The following is a 23,296-nucleotide window of genomic DNA, read 5'->3' on the forward strand; positions in this document are numbered from 1 at the left end:
TTCAATTCCCAGCACCCACATCATGGCTTATAACTATCTGTAAACCCAGTTTCAGGAGATCTGATGCCCTCTTCCAGCCTCTTGAGGTGCTAGGCACACATGAGGCGCACAGACATACAGGTAGGCAAAACACTCATTGGATAAGCAAACAAACAAACAACCTAGAGGACCAGGCAAGGTTCAGGTGGTAAAGTTCTGAGGACCTAAATTTAGACCCCCAGCATCCACTTAAAAGCCAGTGTGCACTTATAACTCAGAACTGGGGAGTTGAAAGCAGGAGGATCCCTAGGGCTTGTTGGCAGCCAGTCTAGCCAAAGAAATTCAGTGAGAAACCCTGACTCAAAAAATAAAGGGAGAGCAACTGAGAAAGAAACTCCATGTCAGTCTCTGGTCTGAACATCACATACACACACATGCTTGAACACACAAAAAATTATATTCAGTTTTGCTTTATATTCACTATACTTTATAAGACAATGATTAATATAGCAATACATATTTTCCTAGAAGACATACAAATGAAAAATTACCAATAATTCTGCCAGCAAAATATCTTAGCATCTACTCTTGAAATCTTATTGTATGCACACACATACTTTAAAATTCTTATCAGCTGGGCGATGGTGGTGCACGCCTTTAATCCCAGCACTCGGGAGGCAGAGACAGGCGGATCTCTGTGAGTTCAAGACCAGCCTGGTCTACAAGAGCTAGTTCCAGGAAAGGCTCCAAAGCTACAGAGAAACCCTGTCTCAAAAAACCAAAAAAAAATTATCATATATTAATTTTATAAAACAGTATGTTTTGTGATATTTTCATACAAGCATATAGTATATTTTAATCACATCCACTCCAAAAGCCTCTTTTGTCCCCCTCCTCGGGTCCCTCTTCACCTGTCAAAGCCCTACTTCTCCCTTCACGATCTTTCTATTTTCATATAGATTCTGCATACGAGAGAAGACACGAGCATTTTGTTTTTCTGTGTCTGGTTTATTTTGCTTAACATGATAATCCCTAGTTTGCTCTATTTTCCCACCTACCACATGATTTTGCCCATCTTTATGGTGGATTAAATGCCACTGTGAATGTATAGTACATTGTCTTCATCCATTCATCCACCGCTAGACACATCTACTGCTTCTAAACCTTGACTGACCTGAATAGCGCTGCGATAAACATGGGGGTGCGGGTATCTCCATTGGATGCTCTTTAATCCCTTCAGTTATATGTGTAGAAGTATGCTAGCCTTATTTTTAGTCTTTGGAGGAACCTCCACTTAATTGACGCTCCCATTAGCAGTCTATAAAGTTTGGTTTCCCCTGCCCCCACACCAGCCATCTATAAACATGTTTCATCTGAACTTACAGTGCTATTAAGTACCATTTGGCGGTCCTTGAATAAAAAGTATCTGGCCACTTAGACTCTTCAAAGAAGAAATCATAAGGCTTCAAGTGACACAGAAAGCTCCCACTCCTAACTAAATATAGATCAGAAAGAGGCTGCATCTGTCATTTTCTATCTCTGTTAAATGCAACCAGTACAGCTTAGAGGATAAGAAGATTACTGTCCTTGAGAATTCATCTTTCTTTCATCATATTTTAGACCCAAAATGGCAACTCTTGATTATCCTATGCTTGGTTGCTCATTTGTTCAACAAATAATTATTGATCTATGCAATGAGCTTGGTGCTCAGAAGAAAATGGGTACTGCTCCCCCGCTTCAGAGATGTAGACAAACTGGATGATGAACGGAACAACCATTCACCACTCCAGTACAAAGGAAATCACTCCAGTGCTGGCTGGCTGCCCTGCTCCTCCCCAAATACAAATGTTTCCCTTCTCTAAGCCTCTTTTGCACTGTTCTTTGGCACATAAAGAAAAGCGTCAGAGGCTGGATCTGTGAGCAAAGGGTGGAAGAAAGGGTGACTGGATCCTGATGAGATGCATGTGGACTGCAGTATTCACCAAGTTCTCATAAACAGCCTGGCACACAAGCAAAACAGCATCTCTAACTCAGGTTAGGCTCAAACTCTCCGTAGCTGAGGATAATTTTGAATATCTGACCCTCCTGCCCCTCCACTCTCCTCAGCTGGTAGAATTACCTGTGCACCAAGGATTGAACACAGACAGGGGTTTGTGCTTGCCACACAAGCACCCTACTAAGTGAGCTACTTGCCTGGTCTGAGAGCAGCCCTTCCTTTCCCCACATTTGGTTCCTAGTTCATATGCTACATGTCAAGACATGTCGAAAGGCTTCTGTTTTTTGGATATACCTAACCTGTGTATTTGATAACCAGATTCTGTGGGGCGCACAAAGGTCCTTGTGCTCACAGATAACACAGAGAATCCAGGAATGTTAAATACATAAAGTTGTCTTTTCGAGGGAAAACCTGTTGGTGGCTAATAGCCTAGGTCATCCCTGTACTATCTATAAAGTCAGGCTATACTTGGCTCCCCTAAGAAGGGCCTGAGGTAACTAATAGTCTAGAAGACCTTCGCATTATCTGTATGGCCAGTGGGTGGGTAGTTGGGGTCCTCCAAGCTCCCACAACTAGGACCAGACATGGCTAACTTGTACTATCTGTATGATGGAGACCACACAAGACCCTCCCCTAGGTCCTTAAGATAACACATATCTCTAAAACTAACCTTCATGAAAGAAGTGACATGTATTTTGAGAAGAGTTTCAGCATTATTATGGCTTCTGGTGCACACAGGATTGTGTTACACTAGGAAACTTTTCTTCCAAACTGTACCATACTTAAATGTCTTAAATAAATTGCCTGGTGTCAGACTAAAAGTTTGAACCAACACCAGCTACTGAGTCGTGTTGAACCAGATTTCCTTCTTATCTCACAAGGATCAACTCTTTGCCGGCCCCAATGTCTGCAGAGACCCCACACAACTCCTCACAGAAGTCAGGCAGCATCACAGAGATTAAGAGTTGTCTGTAGAATTCAGCCAGCATACCTTTAAAGGCAAGTGCATAGTCACCTATGCCGTTACAGGTCTATATATTGAAGCATGCAAACAGGAAAACCCATCAGGATGGGAGTTGCTGTGTCAGGGTAGGAAGGCTACCCATCTACCAGGAACAAGGACAATTTCTAGGAGGCCTTGCACAAGGGCAGGCATGTTCTTTCCAACCAATTCCAAAGAGGATGCAAATAAAGAAAAGCTGTCTCTACCCTACCGGCCCCGCTGAACCTTATCAAAGATTTGAAACTGGACCATTAGCCATACCACCCTGGATGTTCCTGACTTCATTTGATCTTGGAAGCTACACGGGGTCTGGCCTGGTTAGTACTTGAATGGGAACTTTTGAGTCTGAGCCAGAGGTGGGCAAGGAGTAAGACAGGAAGAAGTAAGAAGGAAGGGGAGACCTATGTTCCTTCAATTAACATCTCAAAGTTTTTCTTTTTTCTTTGTTTATTGTCCTTTGGACACTGGAGCCTGAGACTATGGCCTGGCACATGCTATAGATGTGCTCTCCTACTGAGCTACAGCTTCAGACCCACCTTGCCTTGCTACTCATTATGATTAGCTGCAGCCACTGTCTCAAACACAAGCTGGCCTGACCCAGTCTGTATTCAGTTCCAGCTTCTTCTCCGAGCATCACGGAGCTTGATATACAGGCTGACCCACTAACTCTCCCTCCCTCCAGTATTGGGGTTTAAATCCAGGACCTCTCACATGCTAGGCAAACATTCCACCACTGAGTTACATCCCCAACCTTTTTAAATGTTTTAAGACAGGGTCTCATTAAGATGCCCAACCTTGCCTTACCCTCACTGTGATCCTCAGTATAGCTTAGGAAGGCCTTGAACTCGTGATCCTCCTGCCTTGGTCTCCTCAATAGCTAGATTACTGACCCACACTACCAGCCTCAACCTAGGTTGCTCTACAAGGTACCCTCCAGAAGACAAAGTGACTTCAGGCTTGCAGTGCACCCAGGCAGCAGTCTACGGTTATCAGCCCCAGTCTGGGTGCTTTCTTTTAGCTATACCTGTTCAGTTCCTCCATGAGCCGCCCCACTCTCTACCCCCACACACACCTCAATTCAGGAGTTATCCACTTTAACTGCTTCTCTGCTTCAACCTGGTTCATCTTTTTTCTTTTATTGAGCTCTACATTTTTTCTCTGCTCCCCTCCTTTCCTCACCCCTCCCCTTCAACCCTCTCCCATGGTTCCCATGCTTAAAATTTACTCAGGAGATCTTGTCTTTTTCTACTTCCCATGTAGATTAGATTCATGTATGTCTCTCTTAGGGTCTTCATTGTCTAGGCTCTCTGGGACAGCCTGGTTAATCTTTATCGCCTTTCAATCTTACCTTTGCATGGCACTTTTTCCTAAGCTGTACTCCACCCATACAGTCCCACACTTAAGAACTTTATTAGGACTTAGCCACTCCCTTAAGCATTTATTAAAAGTCATGGCGGCACATGTTTGAAACCCCAGCATTTGCAAGTCTGAGGCAGGATTAGCACATATTTGAGGCAAGCCTGGGCTACATAATGAGTTAGGACCTTGTCTCAAAAACAAATAAGCAAAAGAGAAAGTAGAGCTTGGAACCAACCCTTCTATGGGTTTTCTGATTAATATTAAAAAAGCAAAACAGAGTCGTTTATCCCAGTTCTCGTCTGATACTCAAGGGTTATTCTTTAAATAACCCATAAGAAAAAGTTGTAAAAACCTTTGTGACTTACTGAAGTCAATTTAGTTCTCCAAACTAAAACACTGTGAAGTTGTCATGCTTTAACACTCTAAATGGAACTCTAAGACTGTAAAGAAGAGCAACTTAAGAATACTTGATCTGTGTTCCTATGACACTAAGGTTGGTTTTCCATTTTTAGGCCAGGAGGCACTGTTTCTGGCTAGACTGTTTTCCCCTGATAGGCTCTGTCTCACTCTGAGACAGGTGCTGGGTTAATATCCATCTCTGTATTCTACTACAGACCACAGCACACAGCTGATAGACAAAACTTGTGAAATGAATACCAAGGACAGAAACTAGAACATAGAACTAGTGGCAGGCTCTATACTGACCCAAAAGTCCATACTCTAAAATTAAAAATAATAAAATGATAACTACATCAGGAACAAAACATGCCATGCCACTTCATAACCAGGGACTGTTCACTGTGAATGTAGGTCTTGGGATTTTTATTTTTGAAAAGCAGTCTTACTCTGTGGCCAAGGCTGGCCTCAATTTCAAGGCAATCCTCCTGCATCAGCATTTCAGTGTTAGGATTCTAAGTGTGAGCCACCATGCCTGTCTTAGGGTGGAAATTTTGAAACATATGGGCACATACATAAAAAACATGGTGTATGTACTAAGCACTTCTTTTTAAAAGCAAAGGTCAGATAATGAAAGGGGAAAACTGTCCAGAAAAGGAAAGTAGTAAAGAATGACAGAAGATAATTTTTTATCTCTGGATTAAGACTTCTTTAATATACATAATGTATAGTACTTCATATAATTTATTAATGTCATTTTCTATAGGACACTGTAATTAATTCAGTGACATTAATATTGACCTCATACAGACAAAGGATGAAAGCTGGGTGTTCTTGTGTACCAAGTACAAAACATGTGTTAAGAAATCAACATAGACAACAGTTGTACGAGATCAACTTTCAGGATGACTCAGTTTACAGTAGTCGCTTCACACGGTTTCCTCAGGACTGGACACCCCCTGGTGTAGGCGAGTTTGTGCGATGGCAGCTGCGGGCTGACTACCTCCTTTTGCCAGCCCCACTTTTGCCTGTTTTACTGCTGCCACTACTGGATTTGCCAGAGGATTTTGAAGAGAAGAGTCTTGTCATGAACTCTGAGACATCAGGCAATTCATGGTTGGAATTCAACATGTTCATTGACTGCTCCATCTCCTGCAGGAAGAGAAAGTGCCAGATATGAGAGGCATCCTCCCTGGGTCTACCTGAATCATTTGTATGTATGAACACACTAACAAAAGAGTGTTACTAAGCAAAATTAGGTTAAAGGATCAAAATATCTCGATTAGGCATATCAAAGTTATTATGCATTTCAACTGTGTAACAAGCAAGGCACACAAAAAGACCAAGATAGCACAAGAAAGACATTAGCATTCACTAAGACAACCAACTGTCCAGTGGAAACAGCTAATTGAACACAAGAAAACATAATGCTGCATGTATACAAACTCTTTTTTTTTTTTGTATACAAACTCTTAAGAGAATTTGCCATGGGAACTAGGATGAGTTCCCATGCGGTTCCATGCAGTTCACTGCTGCAGTGAAACAAGAACCAGAACCTGACCAAGAACAAGAACCAGAACCTGACCACATGACAGCCCGCGAAGCTGAGGCAGAAGATGGACAGCTCAAGGCCAGCTTCGATAACTTACTGAGATTCTTCCTCAAGCTAGATTTAAAAACTGGCACTAAGAATGTTGCTCTGTTTCAGTGGTAGGGCACTTGGTAAAATGCGCAAGGCCATGAGTTTACTCCCCAGTGCTTGTGAGAGCACATGCACGTGCGTGCACACACACACCATGTGGGTACACATATACACATCTTCAAAATGTCATTTGAAAAAAAAGCACAGTATGACTCAAAAGTCCATAGCTGGGACATACCCGTCTCATGTCAGGATCACTTGTGTTGACCACTTTAGGCAGAAGCACAAATATCAATAATGGAAGAACCATCATCATAACCTGCAGAATAAAAAAAAAAAAAATCAGGAACCTTTTCTTCCACTTTAGCTTGCAAAACAAAACCTGTTTTTAATAACTAATGACAATATTCAAGTAAGTACACAGTACACAGAATAAAATGCATCCAAATTGCCTTAACAGTAACCGACCAGCTGGGTGGGGTGCTGTGTGACTGCCGTGCAGCATCTGAGACTGACGGAGTCTTGCTCATGCAGGCACTGATACCAAACTTCTCTTTCTGCCCTTGTGAAGAGTTTAGTTTGAACACAAATCTTTCTAAGTGGATCTGTCTGCTCATTCTTTCTCTTCCAGTGCAAGCTGGCACTGGTGATTCCAATGGCCAGAGGGCTGCTCCTCACAGACAACGGTCTGCTTCCTGAGTGCTGTGTCACTGCTCTGATTAATTACATTCCCTAGACCTGCAGCACAGTGGAAGCCAATGACTTGAGCACATTCACCCTGAAGACGGCCTAGAATCCTCCAGCACTTGACACACTTCTGTGCAATTTCAGAAACAAGAACACCAAAGATGAAAATGGTGGTGTTTCATTGCTGAGGTTTCTCTTCTCAGCTGCTCTCCTGCCCTTTTGTCTCTGGTAATAAACCCCAGGTATTAATCTACCTTCACCAGATGTATAGGCCCCAAACAGCCCTGTTTATGATCTAAACAGTTATCAGCAAGGAATCTAATCCAAATTTAGAGAATCCTAAGATAAAACAATTTTCAAAAACATTTAAAAAGGTCAATTTGTTTCTAAAGAATTATTAGTATTTTACTAGTAGGATGATAACATGAGTTGTGGGTTGTTGTTTCACGATTAATAACTACTTAAAATACTCAAAGATAGGTGGCACACATCTTTAATCCCAGCACTTGGGAGGCAGAGGCAGGCGGAGCTCTGTGAGTTCGAGGCCAGCCTGGTCTACAAGAGCTAGTTCCAGGACAGGTTCCAAAGCTACAGAGAAACCCTGTCTCGAAAAACAAAACAAAACAAAAAAAACCTCCAAGATAATTTCTCTGTTTACTACCCCAGTTTTAAAAAGGAGGAAGAAAGCCCTACTTCCTTCTGGAGACAAGTTCATTTGGTAGAGTGCTTGCCTAGCATTCAGGAGGCTCTGCCTTTGATTCCCAGCACTTCATAAAACAACCAGTCATGTAGTACACCCCTATAATACTAGCACTTGAGAAGTAGAGGCAGGAGAATCTGAAGTTCACTGTCATCCTCAGCTACATAGCAAACTCAAGGCCAGGCTGGGATCCACTAGACCCTGCCTCAAACAATAATAAAACATTACATGTGTCATCAACATGGACTGGTTAATAAATGACCGCCATTTAGCAATGGGCAAATAGGTAGAATGGATAGGTTAACTCCATATACAATTTAGTAATATTCTCATTCTATCTGATATCTCATGAATGTAATAGTCTGTCCTGTCTCTTTAAGAGACAAGCCACGCCCACCCCATCTCCTGTTCACTGAGGCAGGCAGATCTTCCTTCCTGTTTGCAGCCTGAGTCTCTTCCTTTTTCCATCTATCTCTCGGAGACTTCTCCCTCTCCCGACTCTCCCTTCTCACTCTCTCTCCCCCCCCTTCTCTCTCCTCTTCTCCTTCTCTCCCTTCCCTTCCATAACCCACTAAATAAATATCCAAACTCACTCTGCACGGAGTGCCTATCTGTCTCTTGCCACTGACACATGGCTTGCCGCCTGGGACCAGCTGCCTTCGCAGACCTGTGGTGTGGTCTCATGCTCAGTCCCTGCCTAGGACTGGCTGCTCTCGGACCCGCTACCCACTGCTGCCTCTTGACCTGCAGTGTTTATATTGCTGCAGCCACTTGGGGGATCCACAGCATTTTTAATTAATCTATTATAACGAAATCTGATATCTTCCTCAATATTCATTTCAGTTGCACATTTATTATGAAATACACAGTAGAATTCTCATATTCCTTTCCATATCTGTTTCTAAGGACTATATTTTCCCAATTTCACCCTTTCCTCTCGCAGGAGTTTAAAGTTTCCAACTGCTAGAAGCAAACCAGGGATTAGTAAAATGCTCTAACATACCATTGGGTTCATCAGAAAGTCTGTCCAGCCCCACGATTCCCTCTTAATGAAGTAAGAAGGTGGACCTGAAGATTTCATCTGGAGAGGATAGGGTAATCTGACCACTTCTGATGTTTTGATGTAATTCACATATCTTGCTCTAAGGAAACAGGGAAAAATGAATTCTATGAAGAACATGACATTTATCTAGCATGTGCAGTCACAAGCTACTGCAAAAGAAAACATACACATAAACAAAGCAAAACAAACAAAAAACAACTGCTTATGTTAACAATGCCTTATAATTACCTTCAGCTTTTCCAAAGCACTTCAGGATCTAAACATTTTTTTAAATTACCTACTTATTTTTATGTTATAGGTTGTTTGCCTCCATATATGTCTGTACATCATGTGTAAGCAGGATCCAAGCATGCTAGAAGAGGGCGTGGACACCTGGAACTGGAGTTAGAGATGGCTGTGAGCTGCCATGTGGGTGTTGAATACTGAAGCTGGGTCCTCAGCAAGAACAGCCAGAGCTCTTAACTGCTGAGTCATCTCTCCAGCTCCACGTGCAAACTTTTGATCGTGAAAGTTCGATCAAAGTGTCTGCCTAGCCAGGCGGTGGTGGCACACACCTTTAATCCCAGCACACGGGAGACAGAGGCAGGTGGATCTCTGTGAATTCGAGGCCAGCCTGGTCTACAAGAGCTAGTTCCAGGAAAGGCTCCATAGCTACTGTGAAACCCTGTCTTAAAACCCCTCCCCCCAAAAAAAAAGAGTGTCGGTCTAAAGTAAGGTACACAGGAACTAGATTTGGGGTCTTCTAGCTACATCACTTCTTACTCTTGCAGGTCCATGTAACTCCTTACCTACTTTTTATATCAAGTTAGTTATTTTAAATCTGGGTATGGTATCAAATCTTTGTAATCCTAGGACTGGAAAGTAGAAGGATCAGAAGTTCAAGGCCAAATTCAGCTACAGAGGGAGTTGGAAGTTTGCTGGGCTTTATGAGACTTTGTCTCCAATGAGAAAAAAAAAAAGACAGAAAAAAATAAAAGAAACACCTCCTTGTCCCCCAATTATTTTAGAATCTTTCCCACTTTCAAGACCTTTCATACACGTAGTAAGAAATTTATTTAAGAAGGCAGGGTGTCTCTGTGCATCTCTGGCTATCTTAGAACTCACTCTATAGACCAGGCTGGCCTTGAACTTAGATATCTACCCTCCTCTGCCTCCTGAGTGCTGGGATTAAAGGCCTGTGTCAGACATGCAAAAGTATTGGCTTACATATTTTTGATGGTCTAAAATATATACTACTGGATATACCCAAAGTTTAAGGTTATTTTACAGAAAAAATATACAATTCAAGAAAGCCATAAAAAACACATTTGGTAATATCTTATTTTTACCAGATATATATTGGGGGGTAGGCAACCACCTTGTAGCTATTGTTCATTTCTTGTTATTTTGTTGTTGTTGTTCTGATTTGGTTTTTTGGTTTGTTTTTTTTTTTTCTGAGACAGGGTTTCTCTGTAGCTTTGGAGCCTGTCCTGGAAACTAGCTCTTGTAGACCAGGCTGGCCTCGAACTCACAGAGATCTGCCTGCCTCTGCCTCCCGTGTGCTGGGATTAAAGGCGTGCGCCACCACCGCCCAGCTTATTGTTCATTTCTTTATCTGTGCTGCAGTTTGGATCATTTATTTTACTATGTTTTCCAGTTCATCAGACATCTCTTCTGTTGTTTTACAATCCATTGATCTTTCCACCTCAATGCCTGTATTTATTGTAGAAATCCTATCTTATCTTTTTTCAAATATCTATTGTCTACTTTGATACATTGCTTGTGTTAACAGGAAATCTTCTATTTCTTTTTTTAATCCTCTAAAGACTAGCATTTTAATTAAGACAAAGTTACAAATTTATACACAGTAACTTTTACAATGAGAACAACAGATAGCAAGTCTTTCTTTTCTTTAATCACTTTAAATATACTTTTAAACTATTTTAGCCTATATCTAGTATCCATACTATCTTAACTTTCTAGAGGCCTGTTTTCACTGGCTGGCTCAATAAACACTGTTTCCGTGGGTATTTTGAAAGAAAAGCAGACTTTATTTACTCTGAATTTTTAGGGTAGTTTCAGCAAATAGAAATGTTTTTCTGAACATAAACACACAACAGAGCATCCCCTACCAGAGAGTCAAGCATTTACATGTGCTACTATTCGAGTTATACTAACCAAGGGTCATCTTCAGTCTTCAGCTTGGAAGCTCCTAGATTTTGTGAGAAGAAATAAATTCATACCCCAGGTAACACATTTTTTATCTATTTAGTGTGTGTTTGGGGGGGCACATAGGTGCCACAGTGCACTTGTAGAGGTCAGAGGACAGCTTGCAGGAGCTGGCCCTCTCCTTCCATCGTGTGGGTCCTAGAGATCAAACTCTGGTCGTGAGGCTTCATGGCCTGTGCTCTGACCCACACGGGCCCTCCTTTCCATTTTTATCAAGAGCCTCGCTTTCACATACACACTACAACTACATTTGATAATTTCTTTACTGAAATTTGTAGTATATAAAGGAGAAGCTATAGAAACTCTTAGATCAACTTTTCAGCAAATAGAAGGATTATCAAAATATTTCAATGACATGTCAGGAAAAGCATTTCAAATTATTTAAAAAATAAATAACTCTCAAATTTAAAAGTTAAATTTCAATTATAATTTCACAGTACTTTTCCCCTACATCAAATAATCTTACCTTCACGCTATACAGTTATAGAAGGGGTTTACCATATTAGAAGCATTCACTTAGGGGGAAAAAAAATCCAACTTCATAGTCTCAACATAAACATTTTAAGAAGCAGCTGTGCTTTAAATAAGAAACGCTCGACCTTCACTGTGAACTGCAAAAGTAATACATAACAAGTAGATTAGACTTTAATAGAAAGAAATGTATCCTCACCTCATTTTTCCTTTTGAAGTGATATCGACTCGCACAGGATCAAACTTGTAAGCTGGGGAGATAACTTCCACTACGTAAGAGCCAGAGGGAATGTCATGAACCACGAAACTCCCATCTGTCCTGGAAAAAGGAAAGTCACACTTAGTCACTTCTCATCAGCACCTTAGTCTCTCCGTTTTGGTTTTTTTTTTTAAATTTGTTTGTTTTTTGTTTTGTTTTGAGACAGGATTTCTCTGTGTAACAGCCCTAGTTGTCCTGGAACTCATTCTGTAGACCAGGCTGGCCTCGACTCACAGAGATCAGCCTACCTCTGCTTCCCAGGTGCTGGGATTAAAGGCATGGTCCAGATGGACAGTGGTGGCGCACTCCTTTAATCCTAGCACTTTAATCCTAGTGGAGGCAGAGGCAAGCAGAGTCTACAAGAAACAAGCAACAGGGAAACACTGTCTCAAAAAATAAAATAAAATAAAATAAAATAAAAGGTGTGGGCCACCACCGCCTGGCAGTCTCTCCCGTTTGAAAGCACTTGTTCATTTCCCAAAGAGTTCTAGAAAAACATCAGAAGAAAACCAGATTCTTGCACCTGAGAGACTTAAGCAGAAGGATCATCATGGGTTCAAGGCCAGCCTGGGCTACATAGTAAATTTCAAGACAGCCGGGACTACATACAGTGGAAAATCCTGTCTCAAACAAACAAACACACAAGCAATTACAAGCAAACAGAAAATACAGGTACAATGACTTACTCCTGTAATCATAAAATGCAGGAGACTGAGGCAGGAGGATCACTGCCAGTTTGGAGCCAGCCTGAACTACATAGTGAATTCATGGCCAGCTTGGCCTACATAGTTTCTGCCTCTATTCCTAAATAAACAAAAAATGACAAAAGTTGGTCCTGCAATTTACATTCCAGTATTTTCAGAGTTTGCAGGCACAGACAAGCCTAAGGCAGAGTATTAGACCCCTGCGGCAGGAGGACAGCGACAAAGGGCAGCTAGTACTCTGCAGCCTTGCCTTCACTGAAGACAGCTGTCAGTGCACATTATCACAGTAGCAGGGTCCCAGCTTTACTCATTCCCTTCCATACATTCTGCTCATTCAAAAAAGCGTTCTGTTTTAGTTTTAACTTGTATTTGTTGGCTTTCTTTTCCATATAAACATATTTCAATAGTAACTTCCATTTATTATAAACAGTCTCATTTACTTTAGTTACTTTTTAGCCGGTTATGCAGAAACCTACAATTTAGTAGTTAAAACCATCCATCTTTTCTTCCTTTATTTCTTCTAATCCTACTTGTTAAAAAAAATTACCCAATCAAAAGCTGGTAATTTCTTTTTGCAAGTCAAAATTAACCTGTCTAGAAAATGAAAAACTTCTTTTTCAAGGAAAAAAGACATAGAAAATTAAGATGAAAAGTGTTTCTTGTCATTGAAAGACTATACCAAGGTAAAGCAGAACTGAAATATAAGCATTGAGATGCCTTATTCCTCAGCAGATCCCCTGTCTAACCTCCAGACACACCTTCAAATGTACCTTGAAAGGGTTTTGGAGAGTCTAACAGCTTCAGGAAAGATGCATGTGGTGTGGTTAGAATTAGGAGACATTTGTCTAGCCAAATCAACCCTGACAATGAGGTGACAGCCGTCACGGCCATATCACCCTCACAGTCCCCAGACCCTCTCTCTACTTTTCTTTTCACGTCTATGGGAAGGGAAGAAAATTACTTTAGTGTATTTTTTCCACAGCTTTTTCACGGACAGACCATCTCTGTCTCTGCTCAGGATCACAGCTACACACGAGTTGCCTCACCCCACACACACTTCACACACTTCCAGCCTCTTCCCCTCCTCTCCCCACTTCCCTCCAGCTTGGAGGTGGCAACAGCTATGTTTTGCTTTCATTGTACTACTGGGTAAACAGTGTTGAGGCTGGAAGCTCTAGGTAGTGTACACTCTGACTGTTCCTCTATTCCTTGATGACTGAACTCTATGTGAACTATTCTAATTTTAATGCATATTCTGCTCTTTTGTTTTTGGAGACAAAGTCTTGCCATACAACGAAGAATGGCCTAAGACTCACAATGCTAGTGTCCCAGTCTTCCAAGAGCTAGGATATAAGCGTAAGCATCACATCTAGTCATCTTCTGCTTCTTGATGGACCCTGACAGAATCAATTTCAAAACATGTTTTTTTCTGAGCATGGAGGGAAAAAATGAGTGATGGTTGTTCAACACAAACAGTATCAGGATCATCCAAAGAAAGCTAAGCTAGGTGTGAGAGCCAACACCTGTAATCAGGTGGGAATCCAGGAGGCCGTGAGTGTGAAGACAGTATGAACCACACAGTGAAACTACACAATAAAAAGATTTTAAAAATAAGGAGTATATAATCTTATAATATCAAAACAAAACAAAAACCAAAAACTGACTGTAATTGATTAATAAAAATTGCTGCGGATCCCTGGCAGTGGCAGGCAGCAGAAACACTGCAGGTCCCCAAGCCGTGACAGGCAGGGGGCAGCGGGTCCCGAGAGCAGCAGGTCCCAGGCAGGGATGGTGCAGGAGACCATGCAGCACATCTCTGAAGGTGGCTGGTCCCAAGCAGCAAGCCATGTGGCAGCAGTAAGTGAGAGACAGATGGATAGGCACACCATGCAGAGTGAGGTTGGATATTTATTTAGTGGTTATGGAAAGGAGGGGAGAAGGAGAGAAGAGCAGAGAAAGAGGGAGGGGAGGGAGGGAAGGAGAGAGGGAGGGAAGGAGAGAGGGAGGGAAGGAGGAAGGGAGGGACTGGAGCTGCCTCTGGGGAAGGAGCCAGAAAAGAGGCTGGAAGCTGAAGATCAGCTTGCCTCAGTCGGTGATGGGGAAGGGAGTAGGTGTGGCTTGTCTTTTAAAGAGACAGAACAATCATTACTCTGACACCTACCTAATTGTTCAAAATTAGAAGACTGGATAAGTGCGTTGTGGTTTATATACACATTTACAATATAAAAACAGGCTTGCATGCTCTTCAACCCCAGCTCCTCTCATCTCCATTAGCAAAGTTCCAAGCCACCTCCCCACAAGCCAAAACTACAGTCAAACTTGTATGCTGACTAGTCAAAACAGCTGTCAGACAAATCACCTATCCTATTTACGACAAGACTATGACCATAAAAATCATATAAACTCTCAACCCTTCTATATGAATATAAGAGCACAGAGTAGAAGCCAGGTGGTGGTGGTGCACTCCTTTAATCCCAGCACTCCGGTGGCAGAGGAATTCAGATCTCCGAGGTTGAAGACAGCCTGGTTTACAGAGTAAATTTTAGGGGAGCCAGGGATACACAGAGAAACCCTGTGTCAAAAAGCCAAAACAAACAAACAAACAAACAACAACAACAACAAAAAACCAAAGTACTGTAACATTTTTAATAAATGTTAAATTAAAATTACAACGTCTTATGTGCTTTAATCTCCCCACACCCTGCCCCATCAGTCAGTTTTTCATCTTGTTCGCCAGCTCCTCCTGACAAGTTATCATGGCCAAGTAAATGTGAGGCCAGGCTAGCCTGGGTGAGGCTCCTTCCTCAAACACTCCTCCCACGAGTGAGAAGCCTGGCACCTTTATTCTAGGCTCTGCTGAGGGGAAGTGGGGTAGGCTGAGCCCACATCCTGGGAAATAGAGCCTGGATATGCTTTAATCTTAAAAACAAGTCATAAAACTTTAAGGGTTTGTATCGTTCACTGCAACCTTTTAAAAAAAAAGTCTTATTTGTATTTTTCACAATAAACACTTATTTATTTACACTTGGGAGTGACTCCAGCTCCACCACAAAACTATCGCCAGCCAGCTTTTTTGAGATAGGGTCTCAACTAAGTTGCTCATGATGTCCTTCAACTTATATCCTTCTGCATCCACTTCAGGAGTAGCTGGGATGATAGGCATGTGGCAACAGGCAAGGTTAATAATATATGACAACATATATTAATTTTAAAAACAATTTCAAAATAAAAATAAGTGGTTTTCAAAAGTGCTACACACTGCAGAAGTTAAATTCTCAATTAAGTCTTACCTTTCAAAACTTAATGAGATTTTATTATTACTATGATTTTTTGTTTTGTTTAGTTGGTTTTTTTTAGGAGGGGTTCAAGACAGGGTCTCTTTGTGTAGTGTTGGTTGTCCTGGAACTCACAGAGATTTACCTGCTTCTGCCTCCCAAGTGCTGGGATTAAAGGCGTGCACCACTACCGCGGCGGGGGGGGGGGGATTTTTATTATTAATGCATCATTAATTAGGATAAACTCTAAACAATACCCTAGTGCCAGATGAAATTAAAATACTGTTTATCACCGGAAGGTGGTGGTGCACTCCTTTAAACCCAGCACTTGGGAGGCAGAGACTGGTGGATCTCTGTGAGTTTGAGGCCAGCCTGGTCTACAAAGCGAGTTCCAGGACAGGCTCCAAAGCTACAGAGAAACCCTGTCTCAAAAAACAACAGCAGGGGGGCTGGAGAGATGGCTCAGTGGTTAAGAGCATTGCCTGCTCTTCCAGAGGTCCTGAGTTCAATTCCCAGCAACCATCTGTAATGAGGTCTGGTGCCCTCTTCTGGCCTGCAGACATACACACAGACAGAATATTGTATACATAATAAATAAATTAATTAATTTAAAAAAAACCACAACAGCAGGGTGGTGGTGGCTCACACCTTTAATCCCAGTGCTCATGCAAGAGCTAGTTCCAAGACAGGCTCCAAAGCTACAATGAAACCTTGCCTCAAAAAAACCAACCAATCCCTACAGAGGTCATAGAAAAAAAAAAAAAAACCAAGCAACCAAACAAACAAACAAATAAAACACACACATGCGCACACACACAAAAAATGGTTGTCAATTTGTAGTTATTTATTAATGTGAGGTTGAATTTCCCACGAGGGAACTTTAACAATCTGCAGAAATCTGCAATTCAAACTTAAACGTCCACATTTAAGATGTACGGTTTTCAGATATCACAAGTTAATATACAAAGAAATATAAAAAATAATTTCAACCCCTAATACTGGTGGTAAAATTTAAAACATCATATTCATGCCTATAAGGATGAAAACAGACTGCTGACAAGCCAAATCACTAATAAATTCACCCCACCTTCCCATAAAATCCCATTTCTCCTAAGAACGAGAAGAGGTATGTGTAAGGAATTTTGAAAAACCTTAATCTGACACAGAAGACGACCGCGCTATCGCAAATCCCCCGACGAAGTCAAATGTAAAAAGAACAATAATCGCAACCTCGGGCCAAGGGGGAAAAAGCTCTTTGATTAGGGACTTCAGGGCCCATTAATTTTAGAAGCAGAAACATCAGCCTTCCAGGCTTATGTCACTACCGGGAGTCCTTTGGGCTTTGATAATTCCCACTTGTTTAACATCTTTCTACACAACACCAAGCTACCAGAAGACCGACAAGTAGAAAGTACCTAGGTCCCTGAGAAACTAGACAAGATGCAAAGGTGCAAAATATCCAACAAACAAACCTGGGCGCACCAATCCCTTGGGCTCAAGTGTCATCCGCCCCACAGGGGACAAAATGAGCCCATACAAGGGGGCAAAATGGGGCTACAAATAAATGACCCCAATGTTTCGGGCCTGGGGCCACTGTCCTCCGTCCTCGTTGCTGAAGTATCGCTGACTGCACAGACTCCCAGCACAGACCGTTAGTGGCACCTGTACCTTCAGTTGGTGACAGCTACGCTGTCGGTCCTGACACTGTGCTGTCCTAGCTGGATACCCTTCCAGCGTCCACCCAGCCGCTTTCCTGCTGCCCTCAGGATGCTCACTTAAGGAAGCCAACGTGCTCCTCTCCGTCTACCAGCACTCGGGCCGCGGAGATCCAGTCCTGAGGCTTCACCCCTGGAACGACCGCACGTCCCTCGATCTTGAAGCGATCTCCCGGGCCGACCCCGCCACCTCCCGGGCCCTCGGCAGCAGCCCCAGGCACCTCCGAGCTGTGGGCATCTCCTGAGAGTAACAGCAGCAGGATGGAAAAGAAGCCCCACAGAGCACCCGCCATGACAGCAGCTCTGAGGAGTCAGGCCCACGGCCCGGAAGCCCTCCCCCGCCGTACGGGCACCGCGGCGGCGGCCGCCGTCGCTGAGCGATGTCGTCATCACCGCGAGCCGGATCCAGCCGCGAGCTGTGCCGGGCCCCGGGAGAGAAGCTAGAACAGCTCGCCAATCAGGAGAACGGACGAGAGCGACGCCAGGGCCGCCCCCAGAGCTCCGGCTTAAAGGGCGGTGAAGCGCGTCTATGGCTGCCTTAGAGTGTCAGCGGCAGAGGCAGAATGTGTGTTGTTGTGGCATCTGCAGATGCACGAGCCTTCAGGGAAGTAAAGGGTTAGGAGACGAACTAGGATCTGAAGTGTTGAGTGTTGGATCTGTAGCTAACTTGTCAGACGTCTACTCTATCATTTTCTTGAAGTTCTTTCTAGCTCCAGATAGTCTCATTTTGTACCACAGATCTCTGTAAAAGATTTATGGCAAGGTGTGCTTTTTCCCCTGTGCACTCGGTCTCCACAGAAAAGTTACAGAAACTGAAACACATGCAAAAGCTCTAAGCTAACGACGGAGAGTGGAAATGCAGAAATTTGGGCTGAAAGGGAAAAAAAATACATTTTATATACAAAGGAATTGGTGGTCTGTGTTTAAGAAGTACGTGGAGAACGTTTATTTTCATTCCATTTTAAAATTTGCATTAATTTTTTTTTGCATTAATTTTTTTTTTAACATGCACAGCTCGAAGACCGAGAAAGTGAGGTTGTCACTATAGTCGGTCTGTGATGTACCTAATACGCACAGAGTGCAAATGCCAAGACCATCAGAAGCAGCGTTTTCCTAAGACCATGCGGGATCGAACAGCCTTCTGTTTCCTTAATGTTTATTTACCATGAGTGCCCCAGCTCTGCTTTTTTTTTTCTCATTGTCTTCTGCATGATTTGCTAACATTCTTTTCAGCATTGATGCTCACTTCCCCGAAACACCTCAGTCACTGAGCAGAAGTTTAAATACTGAAGAAAAAAAAATCCCTCTGTATTCTCTTTGACTAATACACTGTTGCTCTGGTATGAGTTTTTTCCTAAAAGTGTTTGCCTACATGCATGTTTCTAATGATCTCTATCTGTTGGACATTATCAAATGGTGCAATATCCAAAAATTTTTAAGTATGCAGAATAGACTCCTGTCTACTTCTCTGTCTCTTGTTGTCATTTCCATAACTATTTGCCCAGAGATAATCTACAAGCAAATATGTATATTAAAAATACACACATATGTATTTTTACACAGTGTAGCAGTTAAGAGCACTTGCTACTCTTGCAGAAGACCTGGGTTCTAACTATTACTATGGCTTTGTAATTTCCGACCCAGGTGATCTGATGCCCTCACCCCCACAGGCACCAAGCACTGGCGCGGACCGCATGACAACCACCATTGCTGCTTGACAAAGTTCCAGCTTTCAACACTGCAGACCATGCTTCTCCTGCACCTTTTTACTTTCATCTTTAATGATTCTCAATATTAATGCCTTTCCTTTTGGGAAATTTTGCGCAGGCTTTGGTAAAGGATAAAAATGTGTACAATGGTAGCTTCTCTAAACAAAATAATTCTTTAGAAAAAAATCCCCGCGCCGGGCGGTGGTGGCGCACGCCTTTAATCCCAGCACTCGGGAGGCAGAGGCAGGCGAATCCCTGTGAGTTCGAGGCCAGCCTAGTCTACAAGAGCTAGTTCTAGGACAGGCACCAAAAACTACAGAGAAACCCTGTCTCGAAAAATCAAAAAAAAAAAAAAAAAAAAAAAAAAAAAAAAAAAAAAAAAAAAAGAGAAAAAAAAGAAAAAAATCCCCACCACCTCAGAACCAGGAATCCCATTGTGCCCCCCTAATTACACCAAGAACAGGAAAGTTAGAGATTTACTAGATACACCTGATCCCAAAGAGGAACTGCCCACAATTCAGATCCAGAGCCTGAGGCTATTAAGGGCAAGAGTTCAGTTAATAAATACAGATAAATCAGAATGCTATGGTATAATGGGAGAAGAGTAAGGCATCAGGACCTTCCCTTTTGGGAGTGTTATAAGGGAACAGTAAGACTAAGAAATTGTAGTATTGTGTCTGCTCCTCAGAAGTCCTTTTCCAAAGTCAGGCATTTGGATAAACATTTCACTCAGGGGTTTGAGGAAAGTTGCTGTTTGATAAAGCACTCGTTCTCCTTATTTCTGACAAGAAAAACTTAGGGCCCTTTCATGAACAAGATATGATGAGTGCCTATTGCCATGGTCAAGGCTGGCTTCCTCAAGCCCTGATTTCGAGCCACATCCCAGTTCACATGCCCCTTTTCTACCTTTAATCCTATGTGCAGTAAAAGATGTAGCCTTTTTTCATCTAAATCTGCTGGCAGCCATCCCTATTCACCCACAGATAGTGTCTGTCTTCTCCACTCTCCCCACCCCCACACCACACATCCTCTTTGGGACCTGAACACTGCCCCATGCTCTCACCGAAGCTGGTCTCTGGTAAGGCGCACATGTGGTTTATATACATACATGTGAGCAGACATTCATATATAAAATGAAAATAAATAGCATATACTCGTGAGGCATAATGTATATTTATATGACATTTAACATACCGGATATAAGTATTTATTGTATATATTAAAAATTAGTGTAGTGAGCCCGGACTGGCCTTAAACTCACCAATTCTTCAGCCACCGAAGTGCTGGGAAGATTGACATGAATTGTGAGCCATCGCCATCAACTCAATATGTTATTTAGTGAAAATTGAGCGCACTATAACACATGAATATAAAAATGTATGCAGCTATAATGCATACATGTTTTACATGTATATGTTTCCGTACTATATATATATATATATATATATAACAGCAAACTATGAATATAGTTCTGCACTTTGCCCTTTTTAACCTAATGTAAATTGAAATGTAAATTGAAAGAAAATACTTTTTTTTTTGGTCTGTTTTTTCATATGCAGGGCCTTATACCACAGCTCAGATTGGCCTGGACTCACTATGCAACCCAGGCTAACCTCAAATTTGTGGCAGTTTTCGTGCCTCTGCCTCCCTAATTCTAGAAGTACAGATATGAACCACTGCTCTCAACTGTAACTTATCCTGACTGTATATAAATGAGCTTCCTTGTCTTTTTATGACTACCAAGTATTCCAGTATATGCATCTACTGATTTCCTACCAAGAGACTTTAAAATTGTTCTAATCTTACTGATTTGCTGAGGTGAATTTCTGTCATCATGTTATTTTCATATGTATATCCAGAATTCCTTTATTTAAGCAGGGCTTTAATCCCAGCACTCAGCAGGCAGAGGCAGGCAGATCTCTGTGAGTTCGAGGCCAACATGGTGTACAAAGTGAGTTCCCAGACAACCAGAGCTGTTACACAGAGAAACCCTGTCTCAAAAAAGACTAAAAAATATAAAAGATTGGTGCAGAATTCTTCTTTTATCAATGGGAATGTATTCCAGTATTCTCAAAGGGACCATTAAACACTGGATAGCCCTATATGGACTCCATCTCCTATATACACTACCTACAAAAAGTTTAATTTATAAATTAAGCACAGTAAGGGAGTAATGATTAATAAAACAATTCCAGCAATATACTTGGCTAAGTTATTATAGTAATAGTATAGGAATAAAAGCTAACAGAAGCTGGAGAAGGAGGAGCTATCTCTATGAGTACCGTAGAGAATGAAAAGTAACAGTTGAAGACATTTTTTAATCTTTTTTAAAAATCTTGTCCCTTGAGGCAATGTCTCAGAAAAGTCATATGCTGAAGCTCTAAGTCCCGTAAGAATGCATTTGAATATAGGGCTTCTGGTGAAATAATGAAAGTTAAATGTCAGAAGGGCAAATCCTTATATAACAGGCCTGGTTCCTAATAAGGAGAGGGAAAAACAAGGGGATGAGCAGAGGCCACATGTAGAAGAGACCTCAGGAGAAATCAACCCTGTCAACATCTTCATCTGGGATTTCCACCTGCTGGAACTGCGAGGTAATAAATTGTTGGTGTTAACAGGTCAAGCTAGCGAATGGCTAGCAGATTAATAACAACGGTGTCTTTGACCTCTCCTCCCTGACATTCTGCTATATGCAGCAACCAAGGTCTCCATCCTTTGCCACATCGTGAATGGGATCCAAGTTATGTTGCAGACTTAGGGGAAAATACATGTGTTCAACCAAGGAAGCATTTCATCAAAGATAAAAGCTCCAAATGGCAGTTTTAACCTGCAGAGCTCTGCCCGTGGTGTTCATTTTTCAGGACAGGAGGAGCTGGGCCCTCAGACTGTTTCAGATCCAACCAGGGACAGCATAAGCATTATTGAACAATCGTTAAAAAAAAATGAGAATATGCAGACATTCCCCCACTAGTAACCACTCTCTGAAACATAAAATAAACTATTACACTTATAAAGTAAATAAAAAATTACAAATATACAAAAATAAAAGTAACTTCAAACTAAGTTTTAATTTTCTTCAAGTGTATGTTTGGAACCCTTCTCTGCTGGTATCTTAGAGCAGGTGTCTAATAAATAATCAGTACCGGTTCTGATCATGCAGATAGGAACCTGCAAGTTACTTTTTCTATAGGAATAAGAGTGGGAGAGGACAGCTGCGGACATTCACGGGGATCTCCGCCTCCCCACTTCTACCTTATTCCCTTGTCTACTGTCACTCACCAAAGCATCTAGTGTTTTGAACCCTTCAAGCACAGAATTCACACATTCACTGGAGGAGACAAATATGAATGCTCATTTGAGGCATGGCAGAAGTCTGTTATCTCTGCTGTTTTCTAAGTAGGACATGGGTTGTATAGATAATCCAACTCCAAATTATAGGACAGGCACTCTATACCATCCACCTTGGACTTGTTCTACTACAGGAAATAAGTACAGTGAGCTCCTTTAGGAAGACCCTATATGCTAGATGTACTTTGCTTGCCTAAACAGACTAACATTCCTGCTTCACATCCCAGAAGATTGACCCTTCAAGGACTGCAAAAATTCTGTTCTCTTTTCTTCTGTCTTCCACTTGGTTTAGCCAAAGACATGTATGTAACTGCCCTTTCAATTTCCTTTACCAATGCCACAGAAAATTTAATGATAGGGTAATTTACAACTACTCCTTCCCAACTTTCCATGTATTTTCTGCCAAGATCCAAGATCCCGAACTGTGGAGACCAGGCAAGCCTACTTACCTTGGTGATCAGTTCACCACCTGGGCCTCCTCCCTTCCCATCCATCCTCCCTTCTCTCTTTCCCTCCTCCTTTTTCTACCAGAGCCCTCAGTCTTTTCTTGTCATAACCACCAGGGGGAGAACAGGAATAGGAAAAAACAAAACGACAGCCAGGATTTACACATTTTTAGAAATGTTGGATTACACCATCAGAAGTAATTTCTTGGTTTTACAGGTGTTCTTGTTTGTAAAAGCATTCTTTGTGTTTCGGATACTTTTGCATATGTAGTGCTTAAAGTTTTTTTTTAATTGCAGAAACTGAAATCCCTTATATATTTAGGCATTTATATATAG

At 41.9% G+C, this 23,296-nt stretch overlaps 1 protein-coding gene and 1 non-coding gene across 2 annotated transcripts; both read right to left on the reverse strand.

Annotated features, from left to right (window-relative positions):
• Nucleotides 1–5,418: 5,418 nt before the first annotated feature.
• Nucleotides 5,419–17,808, reverse strand: Emc7 (ER membrane protein complex subunit 7). The gene is made up of 5 exons (XM_048459793.3): nt 17,518–17,808; nt 11,704–11,823; nt 8,766–8,904; nt 6,614–6,694; nt 5,419–5,885 (listed from the first exon to the last, which is right to left on the reverse strand). The coding sequence occupies exons 1-5, from the start codon at nt 17,748–17,750 to the stop codon at nt 5,733–5,735; spliced, it is 726 nt and encodes a 241-aa protein (XP_048315750.1). The 5' UTR covers nt 17,751–17,808; the 3' UTR covers nt 5,419–5,732.
• Nucleotides 15,234–15,372, reverse strand: LOC125416938 (small Cajal body-specific RNA 21). The gene has a single exon (XR_007237015.1).
• Nucleotides 17,809–23,296: the final 5,488 nt, after the last annotated feature.

This window comes from Myodes glareolus, chromosome 10, assembly GCF_982192425.1.
Source record: "Myodes glareolus chromosome 10, mMyoGla1.1, whole genome shotgun sequence".
Classification (NCBI taxonomy): Eukaryota; Metazoa; Chordata; class Mammalia; order Rodentia; family Cricetidae; genus Myodes; species Myodes glareolus.

Bases quoted from the DNA above. Each gene is read 5' to 3' on its own strand.
- Emc7 (XM_048459793.3), bottom strand. From the start codon at position 17,750: ATGGCGGGTGCTCTGTGGGGCTTCTTTTCCATCCTGCTGCTGTTACTC. The intron at 8,905-11,703 runs GTGAGGATACAT...CTGTTTCCTTAG, and splicing joins ACTTCAAAAGGAAAAATGAG to AGCAAGATATGTGAATTACA. The intron at 6,695-8,765 runs GTATGTTAGAGC...TTTATTCTGCAG, and splicing joins ACTTTCTGATGAACCCAATG to GTTATGATGATGGTTCTTCC.